General features: G+C 47.5%; 1 protein-coding gene across 5 annotated transcripts in view; it reads left to right on the top strand.

The window, feature by feature from the left end:
• Nucleotides 1-12,863, top strand: part of GJC1 (gap junction protein gamma 1) — a 33,298-nt gene extending 20,435 nt beyond the window's left edge. For 3 of the 5 annotated variants that reach the window (XM_063178753.1, XM_063178752.1, XM_063178754.1), the window contains exons 2-4: nt 8,998-9,111; nt 11,039-11,108; nt 11,217-12,863. In XM_063178753.1, the coding sequence (XP_063034823.1) occupies nt 11,236-12,417 (1,182 nt within the window). In that variant the 5' untranslated portion in view covers nt 8,998-9,111; nt 11,039-11,108; nt 11,217-11,235 and the 3' untranslated portion in view covers nt 12,418-12,863. Of the gene's footprint in view, nt 1-7,523; nt 8,065-8,997; nt 9,112-11,035; nt 11,109-11,216 lie in introns of those variants that run through there. The other 2 variants (XM_063178755.1, XM_063178756.1) reach the window with 2 other exon arrangements.
• The last annotated feature ends 5,832 nt before the right edge of the window (nt 12,864-18,695 follow it).

Genomic DNA, 18,695 nt, shown 5'->3' with positions numbered 1-18,695 from the left:
GTGCTGGGTTTGCATTGTCCAGGCTCTGCTCACCCCAAGTTTCAAGGCAGGGAGGTCTTTGATGCCTGACTGGAGCTGTGTGGAGTGAGTTTGGCCTTCCCCAGACCTCACTGCCAGGGAGCTGCAGGATCCAGGTGAGCACAGGGATGTGCAGCCTGTCCCTCTGTGCTTCCCAGGGGTGCAACCCTCAGAGTTCTGTGTGTTCTGTTCTTTCTTCCCTTTGGATCCTTGTGACTCTGTCTGGGGAAAGAGAATTGTTCCTCCTTGCCTCACTGCAGGGCCTGGGGTTGTGGCCTGAGGTTTGGTGACTCCACCACCTCCATTCCAGAACTTTATCACTCTTTCTGTAAACAACTCTTTCCTAATATCCAACCTAAATTTCCCTTGGTGCAGTTTGAGATTGTGACCTCTGGTTGTGTCAGTTCCTGGAGAAAGAGCCCATCCCCAGCTGAGCACAGGCACCCTTCAGGAGCTGTGAGAGTGATGAGGGCACCCCTGAGTCTCCTTTTCTCCAGGCTGGACCTGTCAGTTCCAGCATGACCCAGGGCTGCAGGAGCCCAGTTCCTACAGGAGCTGCTCAAACCATGTGGGCTCATGGGGTTAAACAGTGGTGGAGAAGAGCTGTGAGATGTTTGAGGCTGGAGAAGAGATGGTCATTCCCATCCTTTGGAAGGGCTGCTGATTGCTGAGTGTGTGTGAAGGGATTCAGGCTGACACAAACCCCACAATGGCCTCCAAAAATCTCCTGAGGTGACAGAGCCCAGTGTCCATTTCCCATGGTGTTGGGAAGGATGAAAGTTTGACAAGAAAGTCTCACAGATATGGATGCTCAGCAGAAATATTCTTGAATATAGAATTTGAAGAAAGAATAGAAATAAAAGCAAGTTTTGATATAAAAGAAAATAATTGCTGAGCCAGCCTTACTGGATAACCAAGGAGGCAAAGGGTGTGTTAGTTAGAAGGGGTTTTTATGGCTTACAGCAAAGGATAAACCCATCTCAAACAAAATGTTTTTACCAAGCAGAGAGATAGCACAGGCAAACAAGTTAATAGAAAAAGGTCTCAGAATTTTCCACTGCAAGAAAACTGAAATACAATTTCCAGCTTAAACTGTAATGTACCGACTTTGAGTGATTGGAGAACAGTAACATGAATATGGTAATTACAGTAGTTATGATAGGCTGTAGATAAAAGTTAAGGTATAGATTGGTTCTACTGTATGAAGATGTTCAGCAAAGAAAAGTATAGAATGCATTGTAACAAAAAGAAAAGTATAGAATGCATTTGTAACCAAAACCAAAGTATAGAATGCATTTGTAACCTAAACTAGGGGTCTCAGGAGCTGACAGCTGTGGGCACAGCTCTGTCACCCATGACCCTGGGCTGCTGTAACATCTTGGATGGAATAAACTGCATTTTGAGTACAATAAACTGCATTTTGGATACAATAAACTGCATTTTGGAGAGCCACCTGGAGTCTGTTGGCACTGTTGGCACTGCAGGCTCCTGCTCTCAGATGAACTCTGGTCAGATTCAGTTTGTCCTGTCCTGGTGCTGCTGGGATGGTCCCACTGTCCCTGCCAGTCTCTGGGGTCTCTGTGGTCAGGATGACCCCAAAATGTGTTAGAATGTCTCTTTTCCCAGCTGAAGAAGGACTCAGGATTCTGCTGTTCTGATTCTCAAAGTTGTTTATTATTTCTTATCTCTAAAATTCTTTCTCTGACCTGCCAAGGTCTGTCTGGCTGGTCGGGTTGAGGCACACTGGTGTTACCTTTTATATAAAAACTGCATGAACAATATTTACAATAATTTCCCAGTATTCACCTATGTTAGACAGTGAGCTTCTACTCTAAACCAATCCAAAAGTTTCACCATCACCCAGAATATGGAGGCCAAGAAGAAGAAGGAAGAAGGACAAGGCATGCCCAGATCCCTCCACCTTGGCTTCTAAAAACTCAAAATCCTACTTTTATATCTTGTAACAAACTGACTATCACTCTACTTAAGATTTCATTACTTGTTATTTGGAGAGTTTTCCCTGGAGAATGAGCTATGGAGTGGAGAGTTTTCCATGGAGAGTGAGGAGAGGAATGGAGAGTTTTCCATGGAAAATGAGCCATAGAATTGTGAATATTCCATGGAGAATGAGCTATGGAATGGAGAGTTTTCCATGGATAATGAGGAGAGGAATGGAGAGTTTTCCATGGAAAATGAATCATGGAATGGAGAGTTTTCCATGGAAAATGAGGAGAGGAATGATGAGTTTTCCATGGAGAATGAGCTGTGGAATGATGAGTTTTCCATGGAGAATGAGCTATGGAATGGTGAGCTTTCCATTTCCATGGAAAATGAGCTATGGAATTGTGAGTTTTCCATGGAGAATGAGCTATGGAATGGAGAGTTTTCCATGGAAAATGAGGAGAGGAATGGTGAGTTTTCCATGGAGAATGAGCTATGGAATGGAGAGTTTTCCATGGAAAATGAGGAGAGGAATGGTGAGTTTTCCATGGAGAGTGAGCCATGGAATGGAGAGTTTTCCATGGAAAATGAGCTATAGAATTGTGAGTCTTCCATGGAAAATGAGCTATGGAAAATGAGCCATAGAATTGTGAGTTTTCCATGGAGAGTGAGCCATGGAATGGAGAGTTTTCCATGGAAAATGAGGAGAGGAATGGTGAGTTTTCCATGGAGAACGAGCTATGGAATGATGAGTTTTCCATGGAAAATGAGCTATAGAATTGTGAGTCTTCCATGGAGAGTGAGCCATGGAATGGAGAGTTTTCCATGGAAAATGAGGAGAGGAATGGAGAGTTTTCCATGGAGAGTGAGCCATGGAATTGAGAGCTTTCCATGGAAAATGAGCTATAGAATTGTGAGTTTTCCATGGAGAGCTACTTGGTAATTTTTTCCAAGGGCTAAAATTGAAGGCACGGGTGAGCCCCTTAATCAGGCTCTGGAGTCCTGCAGGGGCAGCCAGAGGAATTTCCTAGATTTTTTTTTTTTGAGATTTCCTGGGTTCTGCCCTGCCCTGCACACGCTGCCTCCTGCAGCAGCCCTTCTTGCTGGAGGTGCAGCAAAAGCAGCTTTGGGCCAGCACAAAACACGTCGTGATTTCATCTGAATGTTGTCACTGCGGGGGAGTGTTGCTAAAATTGTCACTTGGCTTCATGTCAGCAGTACCTGGAGGGCACGCCGAGGCGACCAGAGCTTCATGTCTTAGCTGCAAATTCCAGTTTATCTGTGAGCTCCATGCTGCACTGGGGATATGTTGATTTTCAAATAGATACACACTTGACATCTTGATTTTTTTTGACAGCGTAAGAATCTTATTATATCCCTACCTCTTACCCATATTTTCCTGTTCTATTTATATCCCTCCCAGGAGCTGTGGTCTCATCATTCAGCGTGGGGTGGGTTGGTCTGGGAATCAGCAGAGCCTTGTTAGCATGCCTGGGATTGGAAGGCACCATTCACAAATGGTTTCCAAATTGACATTGACATTGTGGCTTTTTCCAAACCATTCTGTGCTGTTGCCACGTGAGCCCTGCCAGATGACAGAGGATTTATTTGAAAGAGCACTGTGTTCTCTCCAAAAAGTCCCAGCTTTTTCCTTCCTAAATATTCTACAAGATTAAAAATAAAATTCAGTGCACTCTTCTTATTCCTTTTCATCTTTATTGCTGAAAAAAAGGAGTAAAATTGGTGGGGGTTGAACCCATTTCCTTCACAGAGGATAGAAGAGTGGTAGTTGTGAGTTGTGTTATCCTCACATCCTTGCTCTGGTGTCACTCAGGACAATGGAATTCCTGCTCAGGGAATGCAGGTGGCATCAGCACTCACCAGGATTCAGGATTCAGGATTCAGAATGGTCCCTGAATAATCCTCTGTCACCAGGATTCAGGATTCAGAATGGTCCTTGAATCCTCTGTCACCAGGATTCAGGATTCAGAATGGTGCCTGAATCCTCTGTCACCAGGATTCAGGATTCAGGATTCAGAATGGTCCCTGGATCCTCTGTCACCAGGATTCAGGATTCAGAATGGTGCCTGAATTCTCTGTCACCAGGATTCAGGATTCAGAATGGTGTCTGAATTCTCTGTCACCAGGATTCAGGATTCAGAATGGTGTCTGAATTCTCTGTCACCAGGATTCAGGATTCAGAATGGTGTCTGAATCCTCTGTCACCAGGATTCAGGATTCAGAATGGTGTCTGAATTCTCTGTCACCAGGATTCAGGATTCAGAATGGTGTCTGAATTCTCTGTCACCAGGATTCAGGATTCAGAATGGTGTCTGAATTCTCTGTCACCAGGATTCAGGATTCAGAATGGTGTCTGAATCCTCTGTCACCAGGATTCAGGATTCAGAATGGTGTCTGAATCCTCTGTCACCAGGATTCAGGATTCAGAATGGTGTCTGAATTCTCTGTCACCAGGATTCAGGATTCAGAATGGTGTCTGAATTCTCTGTCACCAGGATTCAGGATTCAGGATTCAGAATGGTGTCTGAATTCTCTGTCACCAGGATTCAGGATTCAGGATTCAGAATGGTGTCACCAGGATTCAGGCACCATTCCAATGCCAGGTCTGGCCACAGCTCTCTGCTTTCTTGAGCAGTAAAGTCTTACTCATTTTCCAGGAAAGGAACCCCTCTGCTTCCTCAAAAGTACTTGTAAATCATGTAATTTCTTACTTTTCAATGTAAATGAGATCTGAATGAATAATGCTAATTATTCATTCATCCTAATTCAAACACTATTTTAATTAGCCTGTAGGCTCAATTTCACTTTCATGCAGCATGAAACCTCTTTTGATTAACAACAGAATTGCCATGCATTTCTTCTTTTTTTTCCCTGCTCAGCACATGTCTTTTTAAACTGCTTAAAAACAAAACAAAACAAATAAATCATTAATAAATTAATCAAATTTCAGTAGCATGACCTGGGAAGACATAATTTAGGGAGGAAAAAAAGTCTTCTGTAGATATATTCATTCTCCTTGAGGCTATGAAGCCTTCAGGGAAGCCTTGTCTGAGGAGCTGCTGGTGAAATATGAAAATTTAGGGACCCTCCACCACTCCCTGCTATCAAAGGGCAGGGACACCTTCCACCAGTTTGTACTGGGCTGGGGCTAAGGGGCTCCAGTTTGGACTGGGCTCAATCCAAGGGGCTCCAGTTTGTGCTGGGATGGATTCAAGGAGTTCCAGTTTGTGCTGGGATGGAGTCAGAGGGTTCCAGTTTGTGCTGGGATGGATTCAAGGGGTTCCAGTTTGTGCTGGGATGGAGTCAGAGGGTTCCAGTTTGTGCTGGGATGGATTCAAAGGGCTCCAGTTTGTGCTGGGATGAAGTCAGAGGGTTCCAGTTTGTGCTGGGCTGGGGTCAAGGGGATCCAGTTTGTGCTGGGATGGAGTCAAGGGGCTCCAGTTTGTACTGGGATGGATTCAAGGGGCTCCAGTTTGTACTGGGATGGAGTCAAGAGGCTCCAGTTTGTGCTGGGATGGATTCAAGGGGCTCCAGTTTGTGCTGGGCTGGGGTCAAGGGGCTCCAGTTTGTGCTGGGATGGATTCAAGGGGTTCCAGTTTGTGCTGGGATGGAGTCAGAGGGTTTCAGTTTGTGCTGGGATGAAGTCAATGGGCTCCAGTTTGTGCTGGGATGGATTCAAGGGGATCCAGTTTGTACTGGGATGGATTCAAGGGGATCCAGTTTGTGCTGGGATGGATTCAATGTGCTCCAGTTTGTGCTGGGATGGATTTAAATGGTTCCAGTTTGTGCTGGGATGGAGTCAAGGGGTTACAGTTTGTGCTGGGATGGATTCAAGGGGATCCAGTTTGTGCTGGGATGGAGTCAAGGGGCTCCAGTTTGTACTGGGATGGATTCAAGGGGCTCCAGTTTGTACTGGGATGGATTCAAGGGGATCCAGTTTGTACTGGGATGGGGTCAGGGGGCTCCAGTTTGTGCTGGGCTGGGCCCAGTCTGTGCCAGGACAAGGCCAGGAGATGGCTCCGAAGGTGTTTGGGATTTCACAGCCCTGAATGAGGCTGCCTTGGCACCCACATGGTGCTGCCCTCCAGGTCCTCTCCATCTCAGGGGAATGGGGACACTGCTGGAACATTTTAATTTCCTCCTGCCCCCCTGCTGTCCCTGCCACACCTCAGCTGTCCCATCCAAGGGCTGGATTTGGAGGATTTTACAATAACTGCTGCTCCACACTGCAGTTCTTCCCATCCTGAGTGGTAGGAGGTCATCTCTGTTTGAGGAGAAAACTGAAAGGAGGTGAAAATCTGAATGTTAAAATGTTTAAATTCATGGCCAACCCCCCATGGGCTGGGTAGAGGAGAGGGCACACCTGAGGGGCCATTCCCAGCTGTGTTGACTCCAGAAATTCTCCACCTGAAGCTCATTTCTTTTTTCCCATCTACCTGCTCCAAATTTTTCTTCATTTTCTCTGGATGTCAGAGCCTGCAAAGCTTTAATTCAGGAGCCAGCCCACTGTCACAGATAAACCTCCTGATATTTCATCATGGATCCTGCCCGCTCCAAGGAGCCTCCTCAGCTGGAAGTGCTGAAATGAACTTATGACAAATACAAGAAATGAAAGTCTCTCTCAAATGCACTTTCTGGCATGACTTAAATGAGCTGAAATTGCTGACATTCTGCCTTCCTCAGATGCGTGTCAGTGTCCATAGACTTTTCTTTCAAACATTGGAAAATTATTGAGTTAAATGTTGCCAGAAACAGCAGCTGCAGGAGCGTGGGTGTATGCTGGGTGAAGGTTACTGTGATGTGGCTGGGTGCTGCAGAATGTGCCCCTCTAACCTTGGCTGATCCCAGATACAGAAGGATCAGGCAGAGGAGAGGCAGAATGAGCCCCTCTAACCTTGGCTGATCCCAAACACAGAAGGATCAGGCAGGAGAGGCAGAATGAGCCCCTCTAACCTTGGCTGATCCCAAACACAGAAGGATCAGGCAGAATGAGCCCCTCTAACCTTGGCTGATCCCAGATACAGAAGGATCAGACAGAGGAGAGGCAGAATGAGCCCCTCTAACCTTGGCTGATCCCAGATACAGAAGGATCAGACAGAATGAGCCCCTCTAACCTTGGCTGATCCCAAATGCAGGAGGATCAGGCAGAATGAGCCCCTCTAACCTTGGCTGATCCCAGATACAGAAGGATCAGGCAGAATGAGCCCCTCTAACCTTGGCTGATCCCAAGGACAGAAGGATCAGACAGAATGAGCCCCTCTGACCTTGGCTGATCCCAAATGCAGGAGGATCAGACAGAATGAGCCCCTCTGACCTTGGCTGATCCCAAATGCAGGAGGATCAGGCAGAATGAGCCCCTCTAACCTTGGCTGATCCCAAGTACAGAAGGATCAGACAGAATGAGCCCCTCTAACCTTGGCTGATCCCAAATGCAGAAGGATCAGGCAGAATGAGCCCTCTAACCTTGGCTGATCCCAAATGCAGAAGGATCAGGCAGAGGAGAGGCAGAATGAGCCCCTCTAACCTTGGCTGATCCCAAATGCAGGAGGATCAGGCAGAATGAGCCCCTCTAACCTTGGCTGATCCCACAGAACGGAAGCAATTCCACTTGCAAGTTCTTGAGTTTGTTCTGCATTGAATTTGGATGGGCTGAACCTTTCCAAGACTTAATGACTGTCATTTTGCTTGAACCAAAACATTTCCTTAAAGCTCAGGAAGTTCTTTGCCTGCTCATGGGTCCTCCTGTGTTTGTCCCAGCAGTCAGGGCTAGGACTAAATGGACAAAGTGACATTTTCTTGGCAAAGCCAATCAGCTCTTGGGCAGCTTCAGAGCTCCACAGCCAGGACCCACTAATTGGTTGTTAAATTGGGTAAATCTTCCTGCATCCCAGGGCTGTGGCAGCCCCTGTATGTATCTGTACATGGCACTCTGCATTGATAAAACTGCTGGAATTCAGGTTGGGAATCACAGGAATGATCCCTATGGTGTTTTTGGTACCTGTCTGCAGGTAGAAAATGCACTGTGAAAAGCTGGCATGGATCTTGAAGAAATTTCTCAGATGGGATGCAGCAGCTTGTCTAAAAGTGAAGATTCTCTCACTGAAATCTGCACTCATTTCAAACTTCCCTGTCCTTAACTCCTGAGGAATGTGACAGAATATGAAAATTTAAAGGCTGGTTCCTGCTGTTACTTCAAATTTACATTGGCAACAGTGGTTAATTAATTTCAGATTTACTCAGTAGTTTACTTTCAGTGAAAAGTGTGGCCCTGACATTTTCAGAGAATAAGAATTAGCCTCCATAACTCCTGTGGGTTTTGTCTTGTCTTTAGTTGATGAATCTTGAGGGGGAGGATGTGCCTGTCCTGTTGGTGCCCAGGATGATGAGATGTGGTGGCACAGGGGTTTTGGGGTTCCTCCTCTCTGTTAACCTCCTGTTCCAGATGTGGGGTTCACCTGCCTTTGCTGCCCATTGCCCTTCTCACCCCCAGACTCCCTCCCCTCATCTGGACCCCAAATGTGAGTGGGAAATGCTGAGTGTGGGGTGTCTGAAGCACTGTCTCATCCCACTAACACAAAATTCAAGTGCTCTTGGGTGCCTTTCTGAAATGGGGGTGCCATTGCTGTAGGAAGGGACTGATCTGGGACTGGAACCTCTGGTCCCTTTGCCTGTTAAAAATGTGTTATTTCAGCCAGTGCTCTATGGAATGATGGCAGCAGGGATTTCAGCCAGTGCTGTATGGAGTGATGGCAGCAGAGAGAGCTTGGATGGAAGCTTTGGGAGGATTGCATGCACCTCTGATAGCTGTTATCTGTGGAACACAAATGACTCAAACATGTTCTTCAGGGCAGAGTACAGGTGGCCTGTCCACCTGAGGGAGGGCTGGGGATTTTTGTCCTAATTGGTAATTTTAATGACACATCATCATCCTAACTCATTGCTGTTGGGATTCGCTTTCATTTTCCTCCTATGTTTCCCAACTAAACAAATTGATCTTTGTAAATCACTCACTTTTAGGCATCCTCCCTGTCCCTCAGCTGGTTTTGAGCCTCCTGTCCCCACTCTCTGATGCTGGAGCAAGTGCTGAAGGATGCAGCCGCAGGCGCCCGGGGCTGTCTCGCTGACAAGGAGGTAAGATCACTGCCCTGGCTGCTGATTGCAGGTGACACAGCCAGGGCTCCATCCATCCCCTGCACTCTATCAACAGCCCTCCCTGAGACCCTGCTCCTTCAGGGGCCTCATTCCCTTCCCTGTTAACAGAGCACCCACAGCAACTTCTCCCCCTGTTACAAAACTGCTCCTGAGCTGCCCTGAGTGTGGTTCAGGCAGTTTAGGCTGTTCCAGCCTCCCCAGCAATCTGTGTTTTCCTCTACTGGTAACTCCCATCTCCAGTTCTCAGCCTGCAAACTTGTGTCCCATGGGCCCATTTCCCAGCTGAGCTTGGGAAGATCAGCCTGGCTGCCAGGGATTTTCAGAGCTGCTGGAATTATGGAGCTGATCTTGCACCTAATATGGGAATCGTTTGTCAAGACTTTTGTTACTTCTAATCACTTAATATGGCTTTTTTTAATACTCTCCTGTGCTATTTTTTTTTCTCCCACTGTCATGAAGGGATAAATCAAATGTCCTGCACAACCCATCCACACCATATCCCTGCTCGTGGCTTTTCAGTGAAATACTGAATTCCAGTAGAGGGAGATCACATTTGTATCCTTTAATTCTGCATTGCTTTCATCTCCTCACATTTCATTATTTTGCTTATAAACAACCCTGTAGTTATGTGGAAGAAGTTGAATAGTTCCAAGAATTAGTTTTCCTCCAGTTTCCTGGAATTTCTTCTGGTTAAGAGTAAGAATTGTTAAGAATAAGAATTCTTAATTTTTATTCTAATAATAAGAATTTCTTCAGGTTAAGATCAGAGTGCTAGAGATTTGTCCAGTTCTGGGTTCAGGATCTGTCACCAAATGTTTTTCTGATGTAATAATTTCTTTTAATAATCCTTATGTCAAACTGATATATTTTTGACATCATCAAAAGTCTGAAAGATGCCTCATCCCCTGTTGCTCTAACAGTGTCCAGCAGTGTTTTATCAGTTTCACTCCTTGGAGCCCCAGGAGGGCCTGCAGTGTTGCTGGGTTTGCCAGACAGGAGTTTCCAAGGCTGGGATTTTCACTGTTAGGATTGCAAATTTAGTCCTGGAATGGTTTGGGGTGGAAGGGACCTTGCAGCCCATCCAGTGCCACCCCTGCCATGGCAGGGACACCTTCCACTGCCCCAGCTTGCTCCAAGCTCACTCCAACCTTAAACACTTGAACACTTCCAGGGATGCAGGGGTAGCCCCAGCTTCTCTGGGCAACCTGGGCTCTGCAGGCACTGGAATTTGGCAGGGCAGCCCTGGCAGGCTGTGCCAGCCCCGCTCGGGAGCGCGGCCAGCCCCGGCAGTTCCGGCGCTCGCTCAGCTCCTGCCAGCGCCCTCCCTTCTCCCCTCAGCCCCCTCCACTCACTGCTCCTCTGAAAGTTTTGATAGGTGACTCTTTCCAACCAGGTTTTCACTACAAAATCCATGCTGAAATCTTTTCTGAGCCTTGGAGGAAGGTTTTGAGCCTCCCGGTGGGGCTGGACCCAAATCCATCCGCAGGATGGTTCGAGCATAGTTAGGAGCTCCTTGGCCCAGCCCTGTCCTTAGGCTGGCCCTGCAGGGTGGCACTGCTCAGGGTGGCACCAGGTTGTCCTGCCTTTGCATCACAGGCGGGCTGGGCCATCCCTTCCTGAATTAGGACAGCAGTGTGTCCCATGGGTTGTGGCTGAGACCATGATCACCAGCCCAGGCTTTAACAAATTAAAATAAATCCTTTTCTCAGTGGCCAACAGCACCCAAAAATATCATGAGCACTTGTCTTCCCATCCACTGTGCTTTGGAGTCTTCAGCTTCCACTTTAAATGTTTCTATCAACCTATGACATTCAGAGCAGCTGTGTGTCTGTCTTGGGCTGGGGAGTAGCTTTGGGAGTGCTTTTAAAATGAAATTTTTCTAAACTGCTGCTTTTCCTTCCAACAGATTCCTCAAAAGCCTGCGGTGGAGACGTAGGATCTTCAAGCAAATTCTGGCAGCTGGATCCCGATAGCAGGTGGTGGTCACGAACATGGAGGGGTGTTGGGTGTAAAAGTTGAGTTTGAACCATTTAAGCTGGAGCTGATAAACTCATAAATATGTGGGGGCTCTTTGTTTTTTTTAGATAAACTCATTTGACCACCATGAGTTGGAGTTTCCTGACCCGCCTGTTAGAGGAGATCCAGAACCATTCAACCTTTGTTGGCAAGATCTGGCTGACAGTGTTGATTGTGTTTCGGATCGTCCTGATCGCCGTGGGAGGAGAATCCATTTATTACGACGAGCAGAGCAAGTTTGTGTGCAACACGGAGCAGCCGGGCTGCGAGAACGTCTGCTACGACTCCTTCGCTCCTCTCTCCCACGTCAGGTTCTGGGTGTTCCAGATCATCCTCGTGGCCACTCCCTCGGTGCTCTACCTAGGCTATGCCATCCACAAAATCGCCAGGATGGTGGAGCACAGCGAGGCCACCAGGAGAGCCAGGAGGAGGAGCTTGCCCATCCGCTGGAAACAGCACCGGGGCTTGGAGGAAGCTGAGGGTGACCACGAGGAAGATCCCATGATGTACCCGGAGATCGAGGTGGAGAGCGTCAGGGAGAGCAAGGAGAAGCAGAGCCCGGCCAAAGCCAAGCACGACAGCCGGCGGCAGATCCGGGAGGACGGGCTCATGAGGATTTATGTCCTGCAGCTCCTGGCCAGGGCCCTGTTTGAGGTTGGCTTCCTGGTGGGGCAGTATTTCCTCTACGGCTTCCAGGTGAGCCCCGTGTTCGTGTGCAGCAGGAAGCCCTGCCCGCACAACGTCGATTGTTTCATTTCCAGGCCGACGGAAAAAACCATTTTCCTGCTGATAATGTACGGCGTGAGCTGCATGTGCCTGCTCCTGAACGTGTGGGAGATGCTGCACTTGGGCTTTGGCACCATCCGGGACACCTTGAACGCCAAGAAGAAGGAGATGGTTGACTCTGGGACCTTTAACTACCCCTTCACCTGGAACACACCCTCGGCTCCCCCGGGCTACAACATCTCCCTGAAGCCGGAGCAGATGCAGTGCACGGAGCTGGCCAACGCCAAGATGGCCTACAGGCAGAACAAAGCCAACATAGCTCAGGAACAGCAGTATGGCAGCAACGAGGGCAACATCCCCAGCGACCTGGAGATCCTGCAGAGGGAAATCAAAGTGGCTCAGGACCGCCTGGACCTCGCCATCCAGGCTTACAACAACCAAAACAACCCCAGCGGCTCCAGAGGGAAGAAATCCAAAGCTGGCTCCAACAAAAGCAGTGCCAGCAGCAAGTCAGGAGATGGGAAGAACTCGGTCTGGATTTAATGTTGGCTCGGTTGATATGCTGTGGTTTTTTTCCCCCCTAGTTTATCATAACCAGCAGTCCCATGAATAATGGCTTCCATTAAGGGAATATTTGACTCTGCTGATTTTCAGGGATACCGTTGGCTCGTGATTCAGCCCCAGAAAGGGTTTATACACTGACTCTAGGACTTTAGAACTTTATTCTTTTGTCTTCCAAGTCAGGAGACAAATAGGTATATTTAATTCATTCTCATTGAACGGTTTATGCTGTATGTACAGTATTATAGTACATTTATTATGCACAATTTTTTTTGTATTTGTACACTGGATCTGATGTTACACTTTTTATATCAACAAGGACAAAGCAATGGATAGCCATTAGCATTTTGTTAATTTTATTATTGTTGTCTGCAGTTATGTCATTGTTCTTCCTTGTTTTCCAAGTAAAACTTTTTATAAAACTTTTCTATGCTGCGTTTCCAAAGTGCCTTGAATATGAAGTGGAATCTTTGGGCTGCTCATGGGTGGGGAAAGATTTGGGAAACCTCTGTCAGTGGTGCTTCTTTACTAAATTAATGTGTTGCTTGCAACCTGGAAGTGTCATCCCATAAGCTCCTGTGTCCTACAGGCTCTTTCCTCTATGGAAAATGAATTATAGGAAAAATATGTGTGTGTGTAGGGAGCAGGAGCGCCAGTTGTGGGGCAGAGAGGGCTCAGGGTTCCTCAAACACAGCAGAAAGGAGGAGACACTTCAAATTCCTGCAAAACATCCAGGAAAAAACTGAATAAAAATTCCTGCAAAACATCCAGGAAAAAAACTGAATGGAAATGTCTGGATTCAGTAACTCAGCGTGTTCCTGTGAGAGTGATGGGAAGAGAAATTTGTGAGGCCTTCTGTTGTGTAACACCCTGTGCCCAAGGGCAGCCAGTGCTACCTTTTGGGGAGGATTCCTGTGCTTTCCACATCAATGGGGTCAGATGGAGCCCTGGTAGCTCTGAGGGTGGAATCCCCTCCCTCTCCTGCAGCAGCACACACGAGCTGCCTGGGGAGTCTCAGCCCCCTCAGAATATCAATGATTCTGCCTTATTCCAGACCCCTCTTCCTTCCCTTCTGTCCAAGTTTTGTTCAGACACAGCAATATGTATAATTTAGCTTTCTGCTTGACAGACCAGCCCGACCTGGCATTCTGTGGGTTTGGCATTCAACTTGAATTTACAATTAGCAGAAGGGGAGTGAGGGACTGATGCCTTTGGCTCTGTCTTTCTGGCAGGGAGCCGGCTCTGCTGGGAGAGGCACTGATAAATGTCTCTGCTTTCTGCTGCTATTTATAAGGGATTCAGGACCTTGCTCTGCTCCCTTTCTTTTTTCAGGTTTCCATGCATTTTAATATCTTTTAGGGGCCTGTTTCAAGCAGGATTGTTTCTCTTTCAAGGCTTCCTCTGTCCCTCCTCAGATCTGGGTAGGATTGATCCCAGAAGGATTGGGGTGGGAAGGGACCTTAAAGAGCATCTCATTCCACCCCTGCCATGGGCAAGGAGCCCTTTCATTATCCCAGGGTGCTCCAAGAATGTCCAGCCTGGCTTTGGACACTTCCAGGGATGCAGAAACAGCCACAGCTGCTCTGGGCAGCCTGGGAGCAGTGAGGGATGAGGACACAGATAAATCCCTGCCCTATTCCTGTCCCACAGAACATCCAGGGGCAGTCCCCACATTAAATTCACTCCAAGGGGACATCAGCATGTCCTTGCTGTCCCCTCTGCCCGAACAGCTCCTGTAAATGGGTGTTGTGCTGACTTGTTTGGCTCTGTTTTCCCTCTGGGACAGCAGGCAGGCCAGGCATGGATCCAGACTATCCCTGAGCAAGCCCGCTGTGCCCAGAGCCAGCACAGCCCCTGTGGGAGCCCCTCTGGAGCTGGGGGCACCCTGAGAAGGGAATTGCCCCCCTGGCCTCTGGCACTGCCCCCTGGCTGCTCTGGGGCTGGAGGAGAGCCAGGCTGGTGTCTCCAAGGAAGGGAGAGTGCCCCAGGACGTGTGTGGCAAGTGGATGTGGGCAGGGGTGGCCCGCTGAGCTGTGTGGTCCAGGGCAGCTCTGCTGCTGTGTTTTGTGTTCCTCTGATTGAACTGGCCTAGAGAAAGTCACAGTGGTGGGCAGGGGCTCTGAGTGTGGCTGGGGAGCGGGGTGGAAACCAGGTCTGAGAATATGAGGGAGAGGCATTGGAGCCTGGAGAGAAGCAGGGCTGGTGGCCACAGGGCACTCATCATCCCCAGCACTCCAGTTCCTCTGTTCAGTGTCCTCAACTCTGTTCAGTGTCCCAAAAAGGTGACATTTAACCCCATGTGCTGCTTTGGGAGCAGCCTTTCCCCAGTGAGAGCAGGGAAAGTTCTCACTCCTCTCTTCCCAATCTATAGCAAATTCTGTCAAGGACTTAGAGCAGGCTCCCACCTGCTTTTGTGTTATTTTGTGTGAAGTCCTGTGGGCTTCTGCCCACCCAGTGAATCCCTGTTAATGAGCAGAGTGTCCACAATATTCCAATCCCAGTGCTGGATTCATTCTGAAAATCCCAACTAATGGAGTTGTTTCTGTTGCTGCTTTTTATTTTCACTTCCACTGTGTACAAAGTGCACATTTGGGTTGGAGCTGAGCGTGTGTTGCTGGTTGTGGGGTCTGTCCCAGCTTTGTTCTGGCTGTGGCTGGTTTTGGAATATCAAACTTTGTTTTTCCTTTTGAAAAAAAACCCCAATAATTTGCTTTAAAATGCTCTTGCTTTGGCTTAATTGAAATAAGCATCCAGGAGAGACTTTGGGACAAAAAAAATGCCGGATGGAATTTGGATTTGTGGTGACATTTTAAAAAATTGTATTAAATCCAGTGGATTACTCCAGTCTGAGTGAGATGGCTTCTTTTTTCCAGCAATAGAATATGGGGAATGGGAGGAAGAGGGATATTTAACAATTTGTCTTAGAGCCACAATTTGGAATTTTTTTAGCTGTGACCTTATTTAGGTCAACAAATAGCTCAGAATGAGATGAGAATAGGATGAGAACAACCACATTAGAAAAGGGAAAACCCACCAAGCTGGGAGAAGGTGGCAGAGAGGGAAATCTGCATTTCTGCATATGGATGAGAGGCGGGCAGGGTTTGCTGCCCCGCTGGTGGCTGTCACCGGGTGGCTCCGCTCGGTGTCCCCGCTGTCCCCTCGCTGCCAGCCTGACCCCGGGCTGCGGAAGGAGGCACGGGCTGTTTGTCCTGCCTGCAGCTGGCACCGAGCTGGGTTTGATTCCGGAGGTTGGAACAAGGGCTGTTTGTCCGGAGGGAGGAAAGGGCAGCGGGGCAGGAGGGGTGGCGGCCACCCAGGCCAGCTCCAGCAATGACAAATTCTCTTTTCTCCACTGCCAGGGCGGCCCAAAGATTGCACAGCCTGGGAGAGGGGGTGCTGGGGCTGTACCCACATCTTCAGCTGGGGTTAAAATCATTTCAGACCTTCTCACCGGGAATTCGCTGTTCAACAGAGGCTTCTCTACCTAAAACCACGAGGCTTCTAACCCTAAAACCAAGAGGTCTGACCCTAAAACCAAGAGGCTTCTGTACCTAAAACCAAGAGGCTTCTATACGTAAACCCAAGAGACTTCTGATCCTAAAACCAAGAGGCTTCTGACCCTAAACCCCAGAAGTTTCTGAACCTAAAACCAAGAGGCTTCTGACCCTAAAACTGAGAGGCTTCTGTACCTAAACCCAAGAAGCCTCTGTACCTAAAACCGAGAGGCTTCTATACGTAAACCCAAGAGACTTCTGATCCTAAAACCAAGAGGCTTCTGACCCTAAACCCCAGAAGTTTCTGAACCTAAAACCAAGAGGCTTCTGACCCTAAAACTGAGAGGCTTCTGTACCTAAACCCAAGAAGCCTCTGTACCTAAAACCGAGAGGCTTCTGTACCTAAATCCAAGAGGTTTCTGACCCTAAAACCAAGAGGTTTCTGACCCTAAAAACAAGAGGCTCCTGTACCTAAAACCAAGAGGCTTCTGACCCTAAAACCAAGAGGGTCAGGGAATGCCTTTACCAGCTCCATGCCTGGGAAGGGCAGCACCAGCCTGAGCCATCGTTCCACTACAGGGATAACTGGGGCCAGGGCTGCTGCTGGACCATGCAGGGACCACTGGGATTTGGGCTCCTGCTGCTCCCAGACCCCCCCTTTACACACTGGGTGAGTCCCTGCAGGCAGCCACAAACTCCAGCTCAGCCTTGCCCTGGTGAGATTTAGGGTCAGAAGTCTCGGGGTTTTAGGTACAAAAGGCTCTTGGTTTTAGGGTCAGAAGCCTCTTGGTTGTAGGTACAGATGCCTCTTGGTTTTAGGGTCAGAAGCCTTTTGGTTTTAGGGTCAGAAGCCTTTTGGTTTTAGGTACAAAAGCCTCTTGGTTTTAGTGTCAGAAGCCTCTTGGGTTTAGGGTCAGAATCCTCTTGGGTTTAGGAGCAGAAGCCTCTTGGTTTTAGCCACAGAAGCCTCTTGGATTTACGGTCAGAAGCCTCTTTGTTTTAGGGTCAGAAGTCTCTTGGTTTTATGGTCAAAAGCCTCTTGGTTTTAGGTACAGAAGCCTCTTTGTTTTATGGTCAGAAGCCTCTTGGATTTAGGGTCAGAATCCTCTTGGGTTTTGGGTCAGAAGCTTCTTGGTTTTAAGGTCAGAAACCTCTTCATTTTAGGGTCAGAAATCTCTTGGTTTTAGGGTCAGAAACCTCTTGGTTTTAGGATCAGAATCCTCCTGGTTTTAGGGTCAGAAGCCTCTTTGGTTTAGGGTCAGAAGCCTCTGTTGAACAGCAAATTTACAGTGAGAAGGTCTGAAATGATTTTAACCCCAGCTGAAAATGTGGGTACAGCCCCAGCACCCTGCCCTGGTGACACATTTTTGGGGCAATGGTAGGGCAGAATCCCGTCCTGTGTTGGTTGTGGTTGATCCTGTGTCAGGAAGAGAAGCAGAGGTCAAAGCTGGGATCACACCCAGCACTGCAGATGTGGGCAGATGTGCAGAGCTGCTGGAGGTGCCCCTGGGTGTTTGTGTGGCCTCCAGCTGCAGCTCCAGGAGGGAGCAAAGCAGCTCCCAGGGGTCCCTGTCACATCTGCCAGCCCTGGGAGGATGCCTGGGGTGCCTGAGGAGCTCTCCCAGCACCACACGTCTAGACGTGGCCCCAGAGGAGCCTTTGTGGTGCCTGCTGACAGCTCCACGTGCTTTTCCTCTGCTGGGAAGGGAGGGTGAGGGTAAAAATCCTCTCTGCAGAGTGATTTTCCCTTTGGAGGCATAGGTTGGCTGTTGAATATTGTTAACGTTAAATGTTCCTGCCTGTAGCTCAGCCACGCTTGTGTGGAAGTGTGCTCCATTCCTGGAGCTTGATTTGTGAATAATTCAGGAATTCCTGCTCCCAGGAACACGATTTGCTGCTGTGAGGCTCCATCCAAAGGAGCTGTTCATTGAGGTGTGCTCAGAGCCTGATCCCTGTGAATGGGACATGGAGCAGCTCCTGAAGGGCAGAGTTAAAGGATGCTCTGTTAATCCAAAACTCGCTGTAATCCACCCTCCAAAGCAGCAGGGGAAGGAGCCTGAGGGCTTCTGCTCCCAGGGAAATTGTCATTCATTTTCTGTGTTTCAGAGGAGGTTGCAAATACCAGTTCATCATTGCTGGGCAAATGACATTTTGTTTTCCGCAGCGTGACATTATCGCTGTTGTGTAAATTCCATGTTGATAGCCGGGCAAAATGCCTTGGAGGGAGGATTTAAAAACATCTGATCGGTGCTTCTGGGGACTTGGGAGCCATTTCTGTGCAGGCCAGGATTTGCTGTCCTCCTCCCTGTTGTTTTTATTGCACAAGATGTTCTGGTGACTCTGGGACAGAGGACACAAGGAATTAAGTTGTGGTATTTTCTGGTGTCCCTGTCGTTGGAAGGAAATGATGAATCTGACTCCATGTTCTTAGAAGGCTGATATTATATTATTATATTATATTATATTATATTATATTATATTATATTATATTATATTATATCATATCATATCATATCATAACATTATATTTATAGAATACTATATAATACATAATTTTATTTATTCTGTAGAATATATAGAATACTATATAATATGTAATTTTATATATTCTATATAAAATATAGGATATTTTATATATAATATATATATAATATATATTTTATATGTATAATATTCTATATTTTATATAGAATACAATATAATATATTTTATTCTATATTTTATATAGAATTTATTCTATATTTATATATTTATATATTTATATAT

Source organism: Melospiza melodia, chromosome 30 (assembly GCF_035770615.1).
Source record: "Melospiza melodia melodia isolate bMelMel2 chromosome 30, bMelMel2.pri, whole genome shotgun sequence".
Taxonomy (NCBI): Eukaryota; Metazoa; Chordata; class Aves; order Passeriformes; family Passerellidae; genus Melospiza; species Melospiza melodia.
This window is presented reverse-complemented; position numbering and strand designations above follow the sequence as displayed.